Consider the following 23,559-nt stretch of genomic DNA (forward strand, 5'->3'; position numbering starts at 1 on the left):
GACTTCAAACTATACTACAAGGCTACAGTAACCAAAACAGCATGGTACTGGTACCAAAACAGAGATATAGACCAATGGAACAGAACAGAGTCCTCAGAAATAATACCACACATCTACAGCCATCTGATCTTTGACAAACCTGAGAGAAACAAGAAATGGGGAAAGGATTCCCTATTTAATAAATGGTGCTGGGAAAATTGGCTAGCCATAAGTAGAAAGCTGAAACTGGATCCTTTCCTTACTCCTTATACGAAAATTAATTCAAGATGGATTAGAGACTTAAATGTTAGACCTAATACCATAAAAATCCTAGAGGAAAACCTAGGTAGTACCATTCAGGACATAGGCATGGGCAAAGACTTCATGTCTAAAACACCAAAAGCAATGGCAGCAAAAGCCAAAATTGACAAATGGGATCTAATTAAACTAAAGAGCTTCTGCACAGCAAAAGACACTACCATCAGAGTGAACAGGCAACCTACAGAATGGGAGAAAATTTTTGCAATCTACTCATCTGACAAAGGGCTAATATCCAGAACCTACAAAGAACTCCAACAAATTTACAAGAAAAAAACAAACAACCCCATCAAAAAGTGGGCAAAGGATATGAACAGACACCTCTCAAAAGAAGACATTCATACAGCCAACAGACACATGAAAAAATGCTCATCATCACTGGCCATCAGAGAAATGCAAATCAAAACCACAATGAGATACCATCTCACACCAGTTAGAATGGCAATCATTAAAAAGTCAGGAAACAACAGGTGCTGGAGAGGATGTGGAGAAATAGGAACACTTTTACACTGTTGGTGGGACTGTAAACTAGTTCAACCATTATGGAAAACAGTATGGCGATTCCTCAAGGATCTAGAACTAGATGTACCATATGACCCAGCCATCCCATTACTGGGTATATGCCCAAAGGATTATAAATTATGCTGCTATAAAGACACATGCACACGTATGTTTATTGCAGCACTATTCACAATAGCAAAGACTTGGAATCAACCCAAATGTCCATCAGTGACAGATTGGATTAAGAAAATGTGGCACATATACACCATGGAATACTATGCAGCCATAAAAAAGGATGAGTTTGAGTCCTTTGTAGGGACATGGATGCAGCTGGAATCCATCATTCTTAGCAAACTATCACAAGAACAGAAAACCAAACACCGCATGTTCTCACTCATAGGTGGGAACTGAACAATGAGATCACTCGGACTCAGGAAGGGGAACATCACACACCGGGGCCTATCATGGGGAGGGGGGAGGGGGGAGGGATTGCATTGGGAGTTATTCCTGATGTAAATGACGCGTTGATGGGTGCAGCACAGCAACATGGCACAAGTATACATATGTAACAAACCTGCATGTTATGCACATGTACCCTACAACTTAAAGTATAATAATAATAAATAAATTAAAAAAAAAAAAGAAAGAAAAAACGTGCACATTTGTAACAGGACTTACATTTTATTATGGAACCACCTGTCAGAGTTCCAATTTGTAAACTGAAATTATGGGCTCCTCTGCTTAGCCAGGAGCAAGGCAGTGAACTCTTAAGAAGACTGTTCAACAATTACAAATGAAAAGGAGACAGATTATTTGCTCTGAGAAAATATAAAAGCATGTACTCCTGCTGCTGTTATGTGGCAGTGATGGTTGTGACACTGCTACCAAGCCTACTGGACCTAAAATCTCAAGAGATATTGCAGGATGGAAGAGGCCATCAAACCATAGCATGATCACAGCCCTGGGAAGGAACTGTTGGTCCCCTGCTCGAGGCATTCATCTCTGTTTGGGTCATTTTGGATAACAAGCATTAAACAAAATTTGACTGTCAGCGATATATTCCTTCTAGTTTTCAAAGTCATCATCCTGTTGCTGTTCTCTACCTTGAAGAATACGTACCTACTTATTAAGTACCAGGTACAATGCCAGCCATTTTGCATGCTTCATATTTAATAAATCTGTCAGATTTGATAAGGTAAAGATTAAAACACCCATCTTATGGGTGAGACCATTGAAGTTCAAGGTTGCCTAACGCAAAGTGGTTATTTCATCATTCAAACTGAGAGGGAGTTAACTCCAAAGTCTGTCTGCTTCACTGTACCTTGCAGCAGCTTTTCATGTCCTCTTATTCACTCAACCAATAGTGTACAAATTATTTTACAGACAGTCATGTATAATATTTTGGATTTTCATTTTTTGTGTCTTTTTTGGGAAAGTTTAAAAAATAAGCTTCATAACTAGGCATACTATGCAAATGTACCTTGCCACTTTGGGAATTCTGCCAGCCAAAACCCATTTAAATGCTTGTTGATAGAAATTTTCTTTTCACCAAAAGCACCTGCTATCTAACATAATGACCAATAGCAAGAAGCCACTCAAATAATCAAGGCTGTTCACTGACTAAACTTGTTTCTCTATTCCCAAATTCTTTTTTTTTTTTTTTTTTTTTTTTTTTTTTTTTTTTTTTTTTTTAATTAATTTATTATTATTATACTTTAAGTTGTAGGGTACATGTGCATAACGTGCAGGTTTGTTACATATGTATACTTGTGCCATGTTGCTGTGCTGCACCCATCAACTCGTCATTTACATCAGGTATAACTCCCAATGCAATCCCTCCCCCCTCCCCCCTCCCCATGATAGGCCCCGGTGTGTGATGTTCCCCTTCCTGAGTCCGAGTGATCTCATTGTTCAGTTCCCACCTATGAGTGAGAACATGCGGTGTTTGGTTTTCTGTTCTTGTGATAGTTTGCTAAGAATGATGGATTCCAGCTGCATCCAAGTCCCTACAAAGGACTCAAACTCATCCTTTTTTATGGCTGCATAGTATTCCATGGTGTATATGTGCCACATTTTCTTAATCCAATCTGTCACTGATGGACATTTGGGTTGATTCCAAGTCTTTGCTATTGTGAATAGTGCTGCAATAAACATACGTGTGCATGTGTCTTTATAGCAGCATAATTTATAATCCTTTGGGTATATACCCAGTAATGGGATGGCTGGGTCATATGGTACATCTAGTTCTAGATCCTTGAGGAATCGCCATACTGTTTTCCATAATGGTTGAACTAGTTTACAATCCCACCAACAGTGTAAAAGTGTTCCTATTTCTCCACATCCTCTCCAGCACCTGTTGTTTCCTGACTTTTTAATGATTGCCATTCTAACTGGTGTGAGATGGTATCTCATTGTGGTTTTGATTTGCATTTCTCTGATGGCCAGTGATGATGAGCATTTTTTCATGTGTCTGTTGGCTGTATGAATGTCTTCTTTTGAGAAATGTCTGTTCATGTCCTTTGCCCACTTTTTGATGGGGTTGTTTGTTTTTTTCTTGTAAATTTGTTTGAGTTCTTTGTAGGTTCTGGATATTAGCCCTTTGTCAGATGAGTAGATTGCAAAAATTTTCTCCCATTCTGTAGGTTGCCTGTTCACTCTGATGGTAGTGTCTTTTGCTGTGCAGAAGCTCTTTAGTTTAATGAGATCCCATTTGTCAATTTTGGCTTTTGCTGCCGTTGCTTTTGGTGTTTTAGACATGAAATCTTTGCCCATGCCTATGTCCTGAATGGTACTACCTAGGTTTTCCTCTAGGATTTTTATGGTATTAGATCTAACATTTAAGTCTCTAATCCATCTTGAATTAATTTTCGTATAAGGAGTAAGGAAAGGATCCAGTTTCAGCTTTCTACTTATGGCTAGCCAATTTTCCCAGCACCATTTATTAAATAGGGAATCCTTTCCCCATTTCTTGTTTCTCTCAGGTTTGTCAAAGATCAAATGGCTGTAGATGTGTGGTATTATTTCTGAGGACTCTGTTCTGTTCCATTGGTCTATATCTCTGTTTTGGTACCAATACCATGCTGTTTTGGTTACTGTAGCCTTGTAGTAGAGTTTGAAGTCAGGTAGCGTGATGCCTCCAGCTTTGTTCTTTTGACTTAGGATTGTCTTGGAGATGCGGGCTCTTTTTTGGTTCCATATGAACTTTAAAGCAGTTTTTTCCAATTCTGTGAAGAAACTCATTGGTAGCTTGATGGGGATGGCATTGAATCTATAAATTACCTTGGGCAGTATGGCCATTTTCACAATATTGATTCTTCCTATCCATGAGCATGGTATGTTCTTCCATTTGTTTGTGTCCTCTTTGATTTCACTGAGCAGTGGTTTGTAGTTCTCCTTGAAGAGGTCCTTTACATCCCTTGTAAGTTGGATTCCTAGGTATTTGATTCTCTTTGAAGCAATTGTGAATGGAAGTTCATTCCTGATTTGGCTCTCTGTTTGTCTGTTACTGGTGTATAAGAATGCTTGTGATTTTTGCACATTAATTTTGTATCCTGAGACTTTGCTGAAGTTGCTTATCAGCTTAAGGAGATTTTGGGCTGAGACGATGGGGTTTTCTAAATATACAATCATGTCATCTGCAAAGAGGGACAATTTGACTTCTTCTTTTCCTATCTGAATACCCTTGATTTCTTTCTCTTGCCTGATTGCCCTAGCCAGAACTTCCAACACTATGTTGAATAGGAGTGGTGAGAGAGGGCATCCCTGTCTTGTGCCAGTTTTCAACGGGAATTTTTCCAGTTTTTGCCCATTCAGTATGATATTGGCTGTGGGTTTGTCATAAATAGCTCTTATTATTTTGAGGTACGTTCCATCAATACCGAATTTATTGAGCGTTTTTAGCATGAAGGGCTGTTGAATTTTGTCAAAAGCCTTTTCTGCATCAATTGAGATAATCATGTGGTTCTTGTCTTTGGTTCTGTTTATATGCTGGATTATGTTTATTGATTTGCGAATGTTGAACCAGCCTTGCATCCCAGGGATGAAGCCCACTTGATCATGGTGGATAAGCTTTTTGATGTGTTGCTGAATCCGGTTTGCCAGTATTTTATTGAGGATTTTTGCATCGATGTTCATCAGGGATATTGGTCTAAAATTCTCTTTTTTTGTTGTGTCTCTGCCAGGCTTTGGTATCAGGATGATGTTGGCCTCATAAAATGAGTTAGGGAGGATTCCCTCTTTTTCTATTGATTGGAATAGTTTCAGAAGGAATGGTACCAACTCCTCTTTGTACCTCTGGTAGAATTCAGCTGTGAATCCATCTGGTCCTGGACTTTTTTTGGTTGGTAGGCTATTAATTGTTGCCTCAATTTCAGAGCCTGCTATTGGTCTATTCAGGGATTCAACTTCTTCCTGGTTTAGTCTTGGAAGAGTGTAAGTGTCCAGGAAATTATCCATTTCTTCTAGATTTTCCAGTTTATTTGCGTAGAGGTGTTTATAGTATTCTCTGATGGTAGTTTGTATTTCTGTGGGGTCGGTGGTGATATCCCCTTTATCATTTTTAATTGCGTCGATTTGATTCTTCTCTCTTTTCTTCTTTATTAGTCTGGCTAGTGGTCTGTCAATTTTGTTGATCTTTTCAAAAAACCAACTCCTGGATTCATTGATTTTTTGGAGGGTTTTTTGTGCCTCTATCTCCTTCAGTTCTGCTCTGATCTTAGTTATTTCTAGCCTTCTGCTAGCTTTCGAATGTGTTTGCTCTTGCTTCTCTAGTTCTTTTAATTGCGATGTTAGAGTGTCAATTTTACATCTTTCCTGCTTTCTCTTGTGGGCATTTAGTGCTATAAATTTCCCTCTACACACTGCTTTAAATGTGTCCCAGAGATTCTGGTATGTTGTATCTTTGTTCTCATTGGTTTCAAAGAACATCTTTATTTCTGCCTTCATTTCGTTATGTACCCAGTAGTCATTCAGGAGCAGGTTGTTCAGTTTCCATGTAGTTGAGCGGTTTTGAGTGAGTTTCTTAGTCCTGAGTTCTAGTTTGATTGCACTGTGGTCTGAGAGACAGTTTGTTATAATTTCTGTTCTTGTACATTTGCTGAGGAGTGCTTTACTTCCAATTACGTGGTCAATTTTGGAGTAAGTATGATGTGGTGCTGAGAAGAATGTATATTCTGTTGATTTGGGGTGGAGAGTTCTATAGATGTCTATTAGGTCTGCTTGCTGCAGAGATGAGTTTAATTCCTGGATATCCTTGTTAACTTTCTGTCTCGTTGATCTGTCTAATGTTGACAGTGGAGTGTTGAAGTCTCCCATTATTATTGTATGGGAGTCTAAGTCTCTTTGTAAGTCTCTAAGGACTTGCTTTATGAATCTGGGTGCTCCTGTATTGGGTGCATATATATTTAGGATAGTTAGCTCTTCCTGTTGAATTGATCCCTTTACCATTATGTAATGGCCTTCTTTGTCTCTTTTGATCTTTGATGGTTTAAAGTCTGTTTTATCAGAGACTAGTATTGCAACCCCCGCTTTTTTTTGTTCTCCATTTGCTTGGTAAATCTTCCTCCATCCCTTTATTTTGAGCCTATGTATGTCTCTGCGTGTGAGATGGGTCTCCTGAATACAGCAGACTGATGGGTCTTGACTCTTTATCCAGTTTGCCAGTCTGTGTCTTTTAATTGGAGCATTTAGTCCATTTACATTTAAGGTTAATATTGTTATGTGTGAACTTGATCCTGCCATTATGATATTAACTGGTTATTTTGCTCATTAGTTGATGCAGTTTCTTCCTAGCCTCAATGGTCTTTACATTTTGGCATGTTTTTGCAATGGCTGGTACCGGTTGTTCCTTTCCATGTTTAGTGCTTCCTTCAGGATCTCTTGTAAGGCAGGCCTAGTGGTGACAAAATCTCTAAGCATTTGCTTATCTGTAAAGGATTTTATTTCTCCTTCACTTATGAAACTTAGTTTGGCTGGATATGAAATTCTGGGATTAAAATTCTTTTCTTTAAGAATGTTGAATATTGGCCCCCACTCTCTTCTGGCTTGTAGAGTTTCTGCTGAGAGATCTGCTGTTAGTCTGATGGGCTTCCCTTTGTGGGTAACCCGACCTTTCTCTCTGGCTGCCCTTAAGATTTTTTCCTTCATTTCAACTTTGGTGAATCTGGCAATTATGTGTCTTGGAGTTGCTCTTCTCGAGGAGTATCTTTGTGGCGTTCTCTGTATTTCCTGGATTTGAATGTTGGCCTGCCCTACTAGGTTGGGGAAGTTCTCCTGGATGATATCCTGAAGAGTGTTTTCCAACTTGGTTCCAATTTCCCCCTCACTTTCAGGCACCCCAATCAGACGTAGATTTGGTCTTTTTACATAATCCCATACTTCTTGCAGGCTTTGTTCATTTCTTTTTCTTCTTTTTTCTTTTGGTTTCTCTTCTCGCTTCATTTCATTCATTTGATCCTCAATCGCTGATACTCTTTCTTCCAGTTGATCAAGTCGGTTACTGAAGCTTGTGCATTTGTCACGTATTTCTCGTGTCATGGTTTTCATCTCTTTCATTTCGTTTAGGACCTTCTCTGCATTAATTACTCTAGCCATCAATTCTTCCACTTTTTTTTCAAGATTTTTAGTTTCTTTGCGCTGGGTACGTAATTCCTCCTTTAGCTCTGAGAAATTTGATGGACTGAAGCCTTCTTCTCTCATCTCATCAAAGTCATTCTCCGTCCAGCTTTGATCCGTTGCTGGCGATGAGCTGCGCTCCTTTGCCGGGGGAGATGCGCTCTTATTTTTGGAATTTCCAGCTTTTCTGCCCTGCTTTTTCCCCATCTTTGTGGTTTTATCTGCCTCTGGTCTTTGATGATGGTGATGTACTGATGGGGTTTTGGTGTAGGTGTCCTTCCTGTTTGATAGTTTTCCTTCTAACAGTCAGGACCCTCAGCTGTAGGTCTGTTGGAGATTGCTTGAGGTCCACTCCAGACCCTGTTTGCCTGGGTATCAGCAGCAGAGGCTCAGTTGAAAATGCAGAAATCACCGGTCTTCTGTGTCGCTCGCGCTGGGAGTTGGAGACTGGAGCTGCTCCTATTCGGCCATCTTGCTCCGCCTCCCAAATTCTTAAATTAATGCAAGTGCTGAGTTTTTTTGAGGGGTTACACAAAGTAGTAACTATATATTTAACAATGCCCCACAGGGATTTTTGGAAGGGCAATTAGAATTTTTTCTCTCTGGGTATCCAGTTGTCTGACAGTTCTTTTATATAATGCACTACTGTGGTTTGGCCTTTCAGAATTTTTTTATTGTTACAAAATTAGTTATTACTACTGCAAATTATTTCCTGTTAAGATATTTACACCACGTGTAATTTCTGTATACATTTTGTAGTATACTTATTGAAAACACAGCTCGTCTAAAATGACCTACTTTTGTGTTTGTAGTATTAATTAATATACTTGCTGTATATTGATGCTTGAATTCATGAAAGCAACATTTATTGTAGAAAATAAGATTGATTTTTCTGGTCTTTCATTTCTTGCCTCAATTCTAAGAATTTTGCTTTGAGAAGATAATGCTATTTTTAAGTCTAGCAAAATATCTTAAGGTTATTAGATATATTCATGCTTAGCAAACTATTCAGAAATTTATTTGAAAATCAAATCAACTAATTCTTTTGAATTTTGAGTAAAGAATAACATGTATGCATGTTCACAAGGTGAGATACCCCTGTTATTTAATGTGATTTATATTGTTCACATAGCGAAGCTGTTTGTGAGTTTTAGGGGTTATATTTTAGCATGGGGGGAGATATGAAGACTTCAAGACCTTGTGCATGTGCTTTTTTTAAATCCACCAACACTATCCCACAGGTATTTGTGAAATAGTTTAGGGATAGCATTCAGTATGCACTGGTGGCTCATATTTTAAAAATGCAGGCAAGATCTCATTTGTAAATTTCTTGGATTGAAAGTGAGGGACTAACGGCTAAGTTGGCTGGACTTCCTGGGTCAATAGGGACTTCCCTAAGGGAACTTTCCCCCAAGCCAAATTGAGTCATAGCTACAAGCTAAGGAATTGAAACCTCAACCAATCAAAGGCGAGTTTAAGCTCTAGCCACAGCGATGTTTTTGACCAATCAGGCCCGCCAACCCACAAGCGGATAGAAAATAAGCTAATTCTATAGGACAGAAAAAGGAAAAGGGGAGGGGTCATAAGGGGATATAAGCATAAGACACCCAAGCCTGAAACGGCAATCTTTCCGGGACCCCTTTCACCGTGTGGAAGCTTTACTTTCACTTTTGCATTAATAAATCTTGCCGCTGCACACTCTTTGGGTCTGCCCATTTCTCTAATCGAGCTGTAACACTCGCCTCTGTGGTTGGTCCACGGCTTCATTCCCTGAAGCCTGTGAGACCACGAACCCTTTGATGGAGAAAAGACCTTCAATCGGCAGAAGACTTCTCGGCTCAAAAGTATCTTCAGAGTAGTGTTCTTAGCTGCTCAGACTGTTTAATGATTCAAATTTTAGAGAACAAAACCTCATGAAGCCACTGGTGATATTATTAAGCCTATCATCACCTTTATAATCAGTCTTTTTGCATGTTTGTTTTATACCCACCTGAATACTAACCAATTTTCACTTATTTATTTAATTTCCCCCAAAGAATGCTGTCCTACTGTCTTGTGGCATTTTCACAATAGCATAATTCTCCAGGCTTAGAAATGTAAGTTAGTAATAACGTTTTTATTTTGTTTTACAGAGCATCCGGGCATCGGGCCTTATCCTGTTGGAAACGATCCTTTTTGGGTCTCTGCTCCTATACTTTCCAGTAAGTAACATAATTATGTTTTTAAAGTAGACATTTATGTTATGTTGCATACTGTAAAACTACTGTTTGCACGCACACACACGCAAACACACCCTGGTGTTACCAGGAAGTGCAGGAGTTCCTGGCTCTTGTCTTACTTGAGAGAAAGAATTTGGCCAAAAGACAATTAGTAAAGTAAGCAAATGTTTATTGAAGGAAGTTGTTGATGAAAAGAGTCAAACTCTAAAATATTTGAAGAGATTTAATCTGAGCCAAATATGAGAGACCATGGCCCCTGATACAGCCCTCGGGAGGTTCTGAGAGCATGTGCTCAAGGTGGTTGGGGTGCAGCTTGGTTTTATACATTTTAGGGAGGCATGAGACTTCAATCAGATTCATTTGAGAAATATGTTGGTTTGGTCCAGAAAGGCAGGACAATTTGAAGTTTGGGGGACTTCCAGACTATAGGTAAATTAAAACACTTTCTGGTTGACAATTGATTGAATTTGTCTAAAGACCTGGGATCAATAGAAAGGAAAAGTTCAGGTTAAGATAAAAGACTGTGGAGACCAAGGTTCTTTTGAAGTCTCATAGTGGCTGCCCTTAGAGACTATAGATGACAAATGTCTCCTATTCAGACTGTTAAAAGGTGCTAGACACTCAGTTAATATCTTCAGGATTGGGAGGGTCAGGAAGAAAAACATCTAGCTATGTTAATAGAGATTCTATACAGATGCAGATTTTCCCTCACAATGGACAGTTTTGCAGGGCCCTTTGAAAATATGGCACAGAAACATGTTTTGGGGTAAAAGTATTTTGATTTTCTTCTTTGTCACGTAATGTTACGCCAGAGTCAGATTGGAAAGTAAGACATGAGATATAGGGTTAAATAAAAGCTGATAAGAATTTATGGTTTGTAGGGCATGACTCCCAAGACTCCTTAGATAGGAATTTGCGCAAGATAAAAAAAAAAAAAAAAATCAGAGCTTGGTCTTCAACGTACACATCAAGAGAAGAGTGGGTTGATCTGGGTGGAAAGTAGTAGCAGAGAACAGTACATTCGGAAAGATGGGGCAAAGTGGGCTCCTTGAAAGAGGATGAGCCAGCAGCTCCAAGAGTTCTACATTGCTCTTTTTATTATGTCAGACCCTTTAAGTTCCTGTCTGTGTCTCAAGTCTCTGCCTTTGTCTCTGATTAGTTTCCCACTTCTGCCTCGAGTCCCCACCCAGTTGCCACCCCGGGTTTGTAGGATTCTCCCTTGCTGTCTGTTGATGTTCATGTGCGGCCTAGCATTAGATACGAATTCTACCTAATGGCAGCATTGCTCCTTACCACCATCCCAGGAAGGTCATGTCGTGGCTAAATCTGTACTTATTGCACCTGCGTATCTCTTAGGAATTTCTCCTTTGCCCTCTTTCCCTCTTCTCAGCATGTAGCTAGCTACATTCTGACAGGTTAACTACAGAATGAGTGATCATTGGGCATCTTAAGGGGTGTTTGGGGGCATTCCTTTCTACATAGGTATTTCCCCTCTCTCTGCTCATATCTAGCATGCAACCTCTGGGGTGTGAAATTTTTTGGACTTCCCTTTTTCAGGGGCTCCCCGCTCCTGCTCATGTCTGGCTATCTGCCTACTCTAATGCAAGTGCTTTACAGATATTTAAATCCCAGTTTTTACCATTTGAGTGACCTTAGACAAGTTACTTAACATTCCTAAACTCTGTTTTTTTTCTCTTATAAAATTGAGCTAATTATACTTTTCTTTGCAAATTTGTGAGGAAGGTTAAATGCTTAAATGTGACTACATATGAAAGGCAAATGTATGCATATGTATACAGTTGTATTGGTATGTATGCGTAATATGTACAAATAAGTATTGCTTTCCTTCTTCCTTCCCTTCTACCTGAATCAGAATCATGAGACATACCAATTAATGTCAGGAAAATTGAAATTGTTACATAGTAAAATAAGCGTGATGAAATAAATGTATGTATGGTGCTAGTGGCTTAGATAATCATAGTGGACTCTAGTGTACCAGTAACATGTCTGAAACCAGAAGATAAGTACTGACTTGACAAATTCAACTCAGCCAACTTATGTTCAGTGGTGATTGTGTGCCAAGCACTATGCTAATTTCTGGGAATACTCTATGAGCAAGACAACTTGATTTCTCCTTTCAAGAAGCTTACAGTGTAGAGGAAGAGATGAGTTAATGCAAACAATGGTAATACAATGTGACAAACACTAAGAAAGCAGTAAAGACAGGATGCTGTGGAGGCACTTAGGAGAGATATCTAATCACTTAGGAGAGATATTTTAGGGAATAAAATATCCCTTGGCAGAGACCTGAAAGGTGAGTAGGTGTAAGAGAAGGAAAGGTAGGACTGCCGGGACACTAGATTCTTTTTGGTTTTTGTCTTACCTCACTCCCTGCTCCATCTCAGCCTGCTTTGTTGATTCTTCATCTTAACTCCCACTTCTTCATACTTGAATGCCTCAGGACTGAGTTCTTGTAGCTTTTCTTAATGTACATTCTCACTTGGTGATCTCATCTAGCCGCAAAGTTGAAGTACTATTTATATGCCAAAGACTGCCGAATTTATATCTCCAGCCCAAACCTTTCTCCTGAGCTCCCAGCTCATATTCAGCTGCTTAGGCAACCACTCCATTTGCACATCCAACAGAATTCCCTATCATGTTCTCTACTGAAGCACTGATCTCTCCCTCAGATTCAGCCTTCCAGTGTCCACTGATGGCAGCTGTATCCTTCTAGTTACTCAGGCCAAAAGCCTAGGAGTCATTATTGATACCACTCTTTCTCTCACATTAGAAAACCTTTAAAGATACAGCAAGAATCGACCAGGTGCAGTGGCTCACGCCTGTAATTCCAGCACTTTGGGAGGCCGAGGTGGGTGGATCACAAGGTCAGGAGATTGAGACCATCCTGGCTAACATGGTGAAACTCCATCTCTACTAAAAATACAAAAAACTAGCCAGGCGCATTGGCGGGCGCCTATAGTCCCAGCTACTTGGGTGGCTGAGGCAGGAGAATGGCATGAACCTGGGAGGCGGAGGTTGTAGTGAGCTGAGATGGCACCACTGTATTCCAGCCTGGGCGACAGAGTGAGACTCTATCTCAAAAACAAAAACAAAAACAAAACAAAACAAAACACAAAAAAGATGCAGCAAGAATCTAATGAGCCCCTCCCACATTCACGGTTACCACCTGGTCTATAAACTGTGATCCACCCCTTCTGGATTGTCACCATGTGCTCTTACTAGCCTCTCTTCTTCCGTGCTGGCCCCTAGAATCTTACCTATTTTCAAAATGTCAGCCAGTTTTAACATGAAAATTAGACTGACCATGTCACTCCTGTTCTCAAAACTCCCCAAGGATTCCCCATTTTACTTAGAGTAAAAGCCAAAATCCTTCCTGTGACCTCTAAGGCTTAACGTAATTTGGACACTGCCCCCTCTATAACATTTTCTAATCCTTTTCCTGCACTCAATGTTTAGATCAAGTGTTTTTTATTCTGGTCTCGAATAAATTTTTCTATTTATTCTTAAAATGGAGATATATTTACATATAATCAGTGCTATGATCTGACTGTGTCCTCCAAAATTTATGTGTTAGAAATTTAATCTCCAATGCAATGCTGTTGGGAAGTGGGGTATTTTGGGAGGTATTTAGAGCCCTCATGAATGGGTTAATGCCCTTACATGTAAAAGGGCTTGGTGGAGGGAGTTTGGCCCTTTTTGTTCTTCTTCCTTCCACACAGCAAGAAGGCTCTCACCAGAAACCAGATGCTGACACTTTGATCTTGCATTTTTCAGCCTCCAACACTGTGAGAAATAAGTTTCTATTCTTTATAAATTACACAGTCTCAGGTATTTTGTTATAGCAGCACAAACAGACTGAGATAATCAGTATTAATTTTTTCATAAAGTCATCCCTATTAAGTTTTCTAATTTTCTAGCATAGAGTTATGCATAGTAATTAGTAACAGAAGCAATGCAGCAGTATAAAGACCGAATGTTTATTATTGGTACACTTCTTGTATAAATGGGGTGTGTCATGCATCTTAACATTTAATCTTTCCCACAGAACCCTGGGGCAGGTATTTAACCAAAGTCGTCAGATCACCTATTAAATAATGAAATATCTGAAATGACCTCAGTAACCTGATGAGAAACTTTAATTATCTGAATATCTGTGGCTACTATTATCTTTTTTTCTGAACCTCTGCTATTTTAAAATCAATTTTCCACCCAGTAGCCAGAGGGATTTAAAAATGTCAAATCCAGTCTGTCACCTCTTTGATGTCTTCTTTTGACATGTTAGGTATACTGTGGTTTTTACCCACCTCCCCAGCCTCATGTTATATTACCTTTCTTCTCACTTTCTGCTCTCTAACTACCCTGACCTTATTTCAGTTCTCAAATAAAACATGATCTCTTTCATGATAGACATAATAATGGTCTCCAACAATGTCCACAATCCTAATCCCTGGAACCTGTTTGAATATGTTAGCTTACATGGAAAAATGGACTTTACTGATATGATTATGTTAAAGACTGAGATGGGGAACTTATCCTGGATTGTCTGGTTGTGACCATGGATCGTAAGTGAAAAGAGAGAAGCAGAAGAGAGAGAACCAAATAGATGACATGGTGAAAAAGATTGGCTGGCATTGCGAACTTTGAAGATAGATGAGGGAGGTTGCAAGCCCAACAATGCAGGCTGCCTCTAGAGACTGGAAAAGGCAAGTAAATAAGTTCTTCCCTAGACCCTCTACAAGGAAGGCAGCTCTGCCAACACCTTGATTTTAGTTCCTAAGACTCATTTTGGGCATAGGACATCCAGAACCGTTAAATACTAAGTCCATGTTGTTTAAAGCCACTAAGTTTATGACACTATGTTATAGTGGCTATAGGAAACTAATATACCTCTTGCCATAGGACCTCTTCACCTACATTTTTTTGGTTTTGAAGAATTTTCCTCTTTTCCTTTTCCTCACCGCTACCCTACTGTCCTTTAGGCTAATTAGCATATAATCACCTTCTAGATTTGTACATAAGTATCACTTTTTCAGGAATGCTTTCCTTGACCCCTAATCTGAGTCAGATTCCTGGCAATAACTTCTCATGGAATCCTGCTCTTTTTGACAACACCTATTTCAGTTTGTAATTACACATTGAAAAGTCTGATTATTTGATAATATCATTCTTTTGCACAGATATTAAATTCTGTGAGAGTAGGGCACGTTTCTGTCTTGCTCAGCACTGCATCTGCAGCAATTAGGCCAGTGCCTGTCACTGTAGTAGAAGCACAGTAAATAGGCATGGAATGAGTGAATAAGTTATACTTAGGTGAACTTAGAAATGTATCCCAAGCTAGTGCCTACTGTCCTGTTGAAGCACCCTCCAAAGACTCTGCTTTTTTTGTGGAAGACTGAGAATGAGGGCCCTTATTTATGTTTATTTAGCACCTGCAGTTAGGCAATACAAACACTTTCTCGTGTTATTTTTGGGACTTAGCAGAAGTTCAGTTCATTTTGACTTCTAATATTCATACTTATTCAAAACAAGTGGTTGTATTAATGAGCACAGTCCTATAATCTGTAGAAGAATTGTAAAGCTTCTTAAATAGAAATACTCTAGAAAAGTATGACATTTGAAAGAATAGCAAGTGTCAGGTTACTAAATGTTAAAAGCAGTCACAAAGGAACCTTTCCTTGACTGAGATTCAATTTTGAAAGATATCTGATTGACCTGTACTTATGGTGATAACAGATACAGAGAACTGACACATTAAAAGAAAAAGATTGTACTTCATGATAATTCTAATATGCTTGTAAGGAAAAAAACAAAAAGGGAGGCTTACCAAACAAATTCTACCCAACAGAAACATTAGGATACCTCATACTATTGACTTCATGCTTAACTAGCTATTTTATCTTTCAGAACATAAATTCTTTTTGTAATGGCTCGAGATAATAACTCTGTACCTTGGTTTTCATTTAGGGCTTATGCTCTGAAGATAGAAAGGACCATGTTATTTAATAAAGATTTGGGTGTAGCATAAGATACCAGGGGAAAAGGAGATTAAAGGCAAAGAATAACCTGTTGTTGGACTGGACACATTGGCTTCATTTGGCTTTGTGGAAACAAATTTATAACTTTTGCCCAGAATTTTTCTATAAGGAAGACCCATATTAAGTGGTTAAGATGACTAAGTAAACCAAATATAGCCAAAAAATCTAATAAAGTTGGTGGTATAAATGTACCAATATCTTTTTGGTTAAATACCTTACATACATTCTGTGTTCCTGGTGTGGACTATACTAGAATTTTTCATGAAAGTTCTACTGGGAGGTTACAATTTTTTAAAAAGCATACTTGCATAAAATAGAATTGTTTTTAGGGCTAGCTAACTCTATGGAAGTAGGCTTTGTGGATATTCGCTGTTCTACTGAGTTATGCAATGAGCCTTTTCTTCTTTATATGCTGCATATTGTTGTTCAGATTTGCAAGAATTAAGGTTATTTTTGCCTTTTCTAAGCAATCTTAGACTACAGACGATTTCATAACAATGCTTATATTGGAAAGTCCAAATTAGAGATTATCATCATTGTGCAGATGAGGACAAACCAAAATCTGACTAAATTTAGCAGTGTTATATTGGGTAGCAGAGAGCCGAAGCATTCAAGCGTTTTCTTACAGATTCTCAAAAGAGACGCATGATTTGAAGTCCATACATTTGTGAACAGTGATCACTGTTCATAATCACCTAGCAACTTTTGTATAATTTATAAAAGAAAGAAAAGAGAATTTTAAGAAAAAACTAAAGTTTATTTTTTGTTAAATTACATTTAAAAAGACATTTATGGATTCATAAAGCACATTCTTTGTAATTTAAAATCTAGAAGTTTGTTCTGCCTTGACTAAACCATCGGTTTCATTTAATAAGGGTTTTTTTTTCTTTCCCCTCTAACCTTGGTTACTTTATTTGGTTGGTAGATATGTCTTCCTGTAAAGGACTCCAATGCATATGTAAATAATACTCATGTTTAGGTTTTTCCTCCCTACCCCAGTCTTATAAGAAGAATCGCCAAGTATTAGAACTAGAAGGGTCACCATTTACAACTCAGTCTTTCTCCAAAAGAGAGACAGAGAGAGATTACGATTCAGATTCATCCACCTTTTTTTTCAGCTAGGTAATAAGAAAGCCAAGAATTAAATCCATTCTCTTACCTTCTGGTCTGCTGTTCTTTTCACTGCATGGCAGTACTTCTCACAAAGGATATAAATGTGATATTCAAATGGCATCAAACGGGAGGCTGGGAAGGCCCATGTTGTACCCCTTCACCAGTCACCCTTCCTCATTAGGAAACAAAAGGCACAGAGGATGACTGAAACCAGGAATCAATTCATAATGGCTCAGAGTTTGCTTCTAAGACCCAATGTAAATTCCTGAGGAACTTGGATGGACAATGTTATTGAGCCATCTGAAGTTTCTGATATTCAGCCATCTTACCTATAAAAAAGGCAATTTTATGTTCCAGACTAACATCAGGTTGGTTTTAGTGGCATAGAACCTATGTCAGTTAAGAGATTGTTTTCTTCAATGATCAGCCCAAAACCTACAACTAAAACTTAAGACATTTTTTAACTACAATTTTTTCCAATGTAGAAAAAACCCATCCAGAGCATAGGTATTGCCCAGAAGCAGAAGGAAAACAAGAGAATGTGATCCCATGTTACAGCTTAAAGGAAGGGAGGTAAAGGAGGGAGTTGAAAGTAGAGAGGAAGAATGAAACAATGAGAATATAGCTAAAGCAGCCAAGTTTTAATCCATTACTATGATTGTTTATTTTCATTGCTAAAATTACTTTAGATTTGGCCAGTGAGAACCCCTTTAGGCTGGCTCCTGTATCCTTTTGATATGACCCCGTCGTTCTTTGAGCACTTTCCTATGTTCTAGTGCAACAGAACATTCCAAACTAGTTTTATACTTCACTCCCCCAACCCTGCAATCCGTCTTTTCTCCAGAGAGCCCTGGTTCTTTTTAGAGCAAAATGGTAGCATTTCATTTCTGTGACAGATTGACTTCCATGACTGACAACAGAAGGTTCCCCAAGCTTTACAAGTAGACTATGGTTTTTAAACTGATCCATAGAATCCATCTCATTTGGTGTCCTTTAGAACCATTTGGATTGATACAAGAGAAAAAGAAAACAATGAAATTGGAAAGAAAGTTAAATACTTATGAACATAACATTACTATCAGGGACACAATAGTATGGGGATAGCCATTTTATGCCAACATAGCTCAGAAACTATGGGAATAGTAGACTCTTAATCCCCAAACTATTGGAGGATTTCAGGAATACTGGCTCATATAGAGGGCAAAAGACATCAGAGATCTGGACTTTACAGGAAGCTTGAAGAATGGGATGCCAAGACACTTTGTTCTCTTCTATAGTGTAGGTTAGAGAACTAGAAGAAATAGCCATAGATGCCCAGAAGTTCTATGTAGTTCCATTTATCCACTTGGCTTGTCTCCTCTTCTGTACTCAACCCATCAGAGAGAAGTCTGATCATTGGTGGGAGTGGCTGTCAACATGTAAAGGCATGGAGGCTGCCCAGTGTGCATATTCTAGGATATATGGTTAAGAGCCTTACTCCAATCAGTGATGTATGAGGAATTAACCAATAATATTCCTTTTGTTGAAAGAATTTTAATAAACTTGGCCTTAAGAAATTAAGAGCTGAAATCTTGGTTTCAGTTTGTCAGTGAAAAGCAACAGGTTATCATCTTTGCTGCAGTAAACACCAATTAGAGAGTGTCTCTTGAAAATACCTTGTTGCATTAGTGAAATATAATAGTCTCTCATTATTTACAAAGTAGAACAAAATTGAAGAACACAATGAAAGAGGTAAAAGATCAACTAAAGTCATTATCATCCAGAAATATATATATACACACACACATATACACATACATATATACATACATACACATATATACATGTATATATAAACATACACACATATATACATGTTTATATACACATATATCATGATTGAAATAAAATGATAAAGTGATATATAAAATGATTGAAATAAAATATAAAATGATTGAAATAAAAATGATATATACATGTATATATGTGTATATATGTGTGTATGTGTGTATATATGTATATGTACATATGTGTGTACATATACATGTATATACACATGTATATATATGTGTATATATATACACAGAGAAGAAAGAAATGGATGGATGGTGGATTAATCTATGAGATTTTATGAAAGATACTAATTGTAATCTTTATTAGTTTAACAAAACCCAGATATTACTGATTTTTAGATTAATATGTTTTACAATAAGCATTATTGGTTCTGAAAGATCTTTCTAAAGTTAAAAAAATTGTAATTTAAAAGGTTGGGCTAATTATTTTTTATTTAGCTATATGTTTCAACTTTAGACAGTATCACTTGACTCCAGCTATGACAGTTAAGAAATTGAACTCAAATACAGTTCTTTTCGTCCTTTCTTTGTATCTAGTGGCTGAATATTATTGGGTCTTAAAGATAGCCTGATTTCTCTCTCCTGTAGATGACCTTATATTTCTTTCCAGATTCTAATAATAAAAGTCATTTTTTAGTCAGGCTGGAGTGCAGTGGTGCGATCTTGGCTCACTGCAACCTCCACGTCCCGAGTTCCAGTGATTCTCCTGCCTCACCCTCCCAAGAAGCTGGGATTACAGGCACTGGCCACCTCGCCCAGCAAGTTTTTGTATTTTTTAATAGAGATGACGTTTCACCATGTTGGCCAGGCTGGTCTCGAACACCTGACCCTCAATTGATCCACCCCCCCTTGGCCTCTCATAGTGCTGGGATTATAGGTATGAGCCACCACGCCCGGCCTGAATTTATTGTTCTTTATAATTTTATTTCAATCATGATATTCCCTTTAAATACATAGATTTAAGACCCCTTTTATTTCTAGATTTATCTTTAATTTTCTTCTGTTATTTTCTCCTCTTCTTAATGGTACATAAGTTATGGGTACATCACATTTATCTCTAATCTTTCTAGTCATTTGTATAGCTTTGTCCTTTTACATTTTATTTTGTGTGGTTTCCTTAAGTCTTTATTCTATGACCTTTACAGCAATTTCAGTTATGTTTATCCTGCATGAGTTGATTCTGATATATCTGTGACCTCTCCAATGTTTTTGTTTTATTTTCATTTTTCTCCTCTACATCCCTGCTTTCTTGGAGCCGTTTTATCTCTTTGTTTTTCTTATCTCTTCTTTACTCTCTAGTATCTTTTCCTTTGAGTTGATTTGTTAGAAGGAACATGTTTTTATAATTTCTTTGAGGCCATGAGAATTACGTACTTGAACCTTTATCTGTTTTGTTTGATAATGTCCCTTTTGTTAACATTCCTTATCTGCCCCCTTCCCACCAATATTTAAACAAAGAGTCTGCCCTGGTGGTTCTCTGATTTTTATTCATTTTTATTATAACCATTCTTTTTCATTATGGTAAAATATACATAACATAAAACTTACCACTGTGACTAGTTTAAATGTACAATTCAGTGGCTTTAAATACATTCACAGTGTTGTGCAGCCATCGCTATTATCTATTTCCAAAACTTTTTCATCATCCCAAACTACAACTCTGTATTCATTAAACGATAACTTCCCATTCCCTCTTCCCCCAGCCTTTGAACTTCTGTTATACTTTGTTTCTATGATATTTTGCCTTTTCCAGGCCCCTCACATGAGCGGAATCACACAACATTTATTCTTTTCTCCCTGGCTTGTTTCATTTGCCATAATGTTTTCAAGCTTTATCTATCTTGTAGCATGTATCCGAAGTTCATTCCTTTATGTGGCTTAATGATACTTTATTATAGATATATACCACATTTTGTTGCTTCATCCATCGCTAGACACTTAGGCTGTTTTCACCTTTGGGCTGTTGTGAATAACGCTTGTTGTATTTCTCTGTATAGATAGAGTGGCCATGAACTCTACCCCAGCCCTGATGGGGCTTTTGGGATTGTCATGGATGTTGACCATGTGCCTTTCAGGAGATACTCTTTTATCCTGGTGGACAGCCTGCTGCCTGAGTGTCCAGCCTGTGACCAGGTGTCCCTTTCATCAGTTATTAATACTGGAAGACACCTTCGTGGCTCTTCCCTGAGTTTATTTCTGCCAAGATAGCCACTCTCCAGAAGAACCTCCATTGGGAGAAAATTGGGCTGAAGTGTGTCAGTCAGTCAGACACATAGGAGACAACACAACAAAATAAATAACAGAAGCAGTTTATTACTTACAGGTTCATGAGTGATGAGGGGTACCAGGAAGAGCTGAGGGAAAGGTCACAGGGATAATGAGCTCAACCAGCAGGTGGGGAGCCAGACAGAGACAGACCTATGGACTGAGACCTTTACTGGGGTACAGAGTGTCATCCAAGCAGATTTCCTGCTGGGAGTTTCAGTTGGTGAGTTTAAAGCAAGCAGGCATGTATTCCGCAGTGTCACGGTGTGGCCACTGCACGCCAAGCTGCAGTTTCTGCATTTATGTGGATTGTGGGGGTCAGTGAGATGAGTAAAATAGAGTCGAGTATATGTTCCAAGAAGATGATCGTCAGGACGTGATGTATAAACCATATATCTGGATTGACTACCTTAAGGTACTAGGAGAGGGCAGGGAGCTAGAAATTGTGTCAAGGATAACCGGGCCCTGTTCCATGTATGAGAAAGTTAAACCTATATTCAAAATGCGTGCTGAGGCAACATCAAATTATAGGAATTTACTGCATGCTGCTATGAACATTAGTGTACAAGTATCTGTTTGAATCCCTGATTTCAATTTTTTGGGTCTATGCCTAGAAGTGGAATTGCTGCATCATATGGTAAATCTATGTTTAACTTTTTGAGAAATCGCCAAACTCTTTTCCAAAGTGGCTGCACCATTTTCCATCCCACCAGCAATGCAGAGTGTTTCAACTTCTCCATATCCACACCAAGACTTGTTATTTTCCATTTTATATTTTTATAGTAGCCATCCATATGAGTGTGAATTGGTAGCTCATTGTGGTTTTGATTTGCTATTTTTGATTTTTGAATGAGGCAGGTTTTTAGGGTGTCTGTTTTATACATAGTCATGTAGAGAACTGGGCAGAGGGGAACAGATTGAGGCTACTCCATCATTTTGAAATCACATGGAGCCTCAGATTTTCAGGCTGTGTTATAATCTGGTGCTTTGACTTCCTGCTCGACCATACCTTAGCTCTGGCTATCTTCTTTACCTAGTGTACCACACAGGTACTTAAACAAAGATGACATGTCTCTAAATCTCCCACCAATCTGGGATGATGCTTTTTCTACCAGAAAATTCTCTAGTTCTGCTTTGGCCTTCCATGCTCTAAAATTCTATTCTTTTTTTTTTTTTTTTTTAAAAGAGACAGGGTCTCTCTTGCCCAGGCTGGGGTGCAGTGGCATGATCATAGCTCCCTGCACCCTCAGACTTCTGGGCTTAAGTGATCCTCCCACCTCAGACTATTAAGTAGCTGGCTCTATAGGTGTATGCCACCACACCTGGCTACTTTCTAAATTTTTTTAGAGATGGGGTATTGCTATATTGGCCAGGCTGGTCTTGATCCCCTGGCCTTATGTAATCCTCTCACCTTGGCCTCCCAAAAAACTGAGATTACAGGTATGAACCACTGTGCCTGGCTTAAAATTCAGTTCTCTAATGAACAGATTGTGGTTTCAGGCCTGGAACAAGGCTTCCTGCTGAACTCTGAAGCAGGCATGTAAGAATTCTCTGTCTCCTTTCCTTTTGGTACAGCTATAACTCAGTTCTTGGGTCTTTTCTCTTTTCCCTTATGATCTCATCCATTCTCATAGCTTAATATACTCTGCATGCCAACACCACCCAAATTTATATATCCAGCTCAAATCTCTTTTTTGAATTCCAGACTTGTATGTACATATATCTATTCAAAATCTCTACATGGAGTCTGATAGACATTGCAGTTAATTCATCTGAAACTTAACTTCTAATCCCACCACCACCACCAAACCTGCTCTTCCAGCAAGTTCCCTAATTCCAGCTAACAATTCATTTTTTTCTGTTTCTCAGGACAAAATCTTGGAGTCATCTTGACTTCCTTCTGTCTCTCATGTCACATATCTAACTCATCAAGAAGTCCTCTTGGTTCAACTTTCAAAACATATCAATAACCTAACCATTTCATATTACTTTCACTGTTATCACTCCTGCCTGAGCCACCGCCATTGAGTATTAGGTTATTAACACAACCCTTTAACTAGTCTCCCCATTCTTCATTCTTGGCCTGTTATAGTCTATTTACAACACAGCAGCAATAAATCCTTTTTTAAACTTAGGTAGTGTTACCCCTACTCAAAACCCTGCAGTAGCTCCCTATTTCATTCAGAGTGAAACCTAGAGACCTAAAAGATCTGCATGATCTGCTCCTGTAACACTATCTCTTCACCCTGCTCACCTTTTCTAGTAACACTGGGCTCTTCATTGTTCTCAAACAGACCAGGCACACTCCCACCTCAAAGCGCTTGCACTGACTATTGCTTTCATCTGGAACTTGCTTCATCCCCTTCTTCATGTCTTTGCTAAAATACATTCTTCTTGATGAAGCTCACCCCGACTACCCTGCTTTAAATTGCAGCCTGCCCCACTCCTCACAGTACTTCTGATCTCTCATCCTGCTCTTTTTGCATAGAATTGACCACTTTTTACATGCTGTGTTACTTTATTATCTTTATTTCTTACACATACTTTTTTATTGTTTTTTTTTTTTTTTTTTTTTTTTTTTTTTTTTTTCTGTTCTCCTCACCTCACCCGAGAATTTAAATTCTCAAGGCAAAAATTTAAATCCACTGCTGTTTTTCAGCACCT

At 38.5% G+C, this 23,559-nt stretch overlaps 1 protein-coding gene across 1 annotated transcript in view; it reads left to right on the forward strand.

The window, feature by feature from the left end:
• GPR158 (G protein-coupled receptor 158) overlaps positions 1 to 23,559 on the forward strand; it is a 444,280-nt gene that overhangs the window by 297,626 nt on the left and 123,095 nt on the right. Inside the window, exon 5 of the mRNA XM_005564806.5 lies at positions 9,543 to 9,611. Within this exon, the coding sequence (XP_005564863.3) occupies positions 9,543 to 9,611 (69 nt within the window). The remainder of the gene's footprint in view (positions 1 to 9,542; positions 9,612 to 23,559) is intronic.

This window comes from Macaca fascicularis, chromosome 9, assembly GCF_037993035.2.
Source record: "Macaca fascicularis isolate 582-1 chromosome 9, T2T-MFA8v1.1".
Classification (NCBI taxonomy): domain Eukaryota; kingdom Metazoa; phylum Chordata; class Mammalia; order Primates; family Cercopithecidae; genus Macaca; species Macaca fascicularis.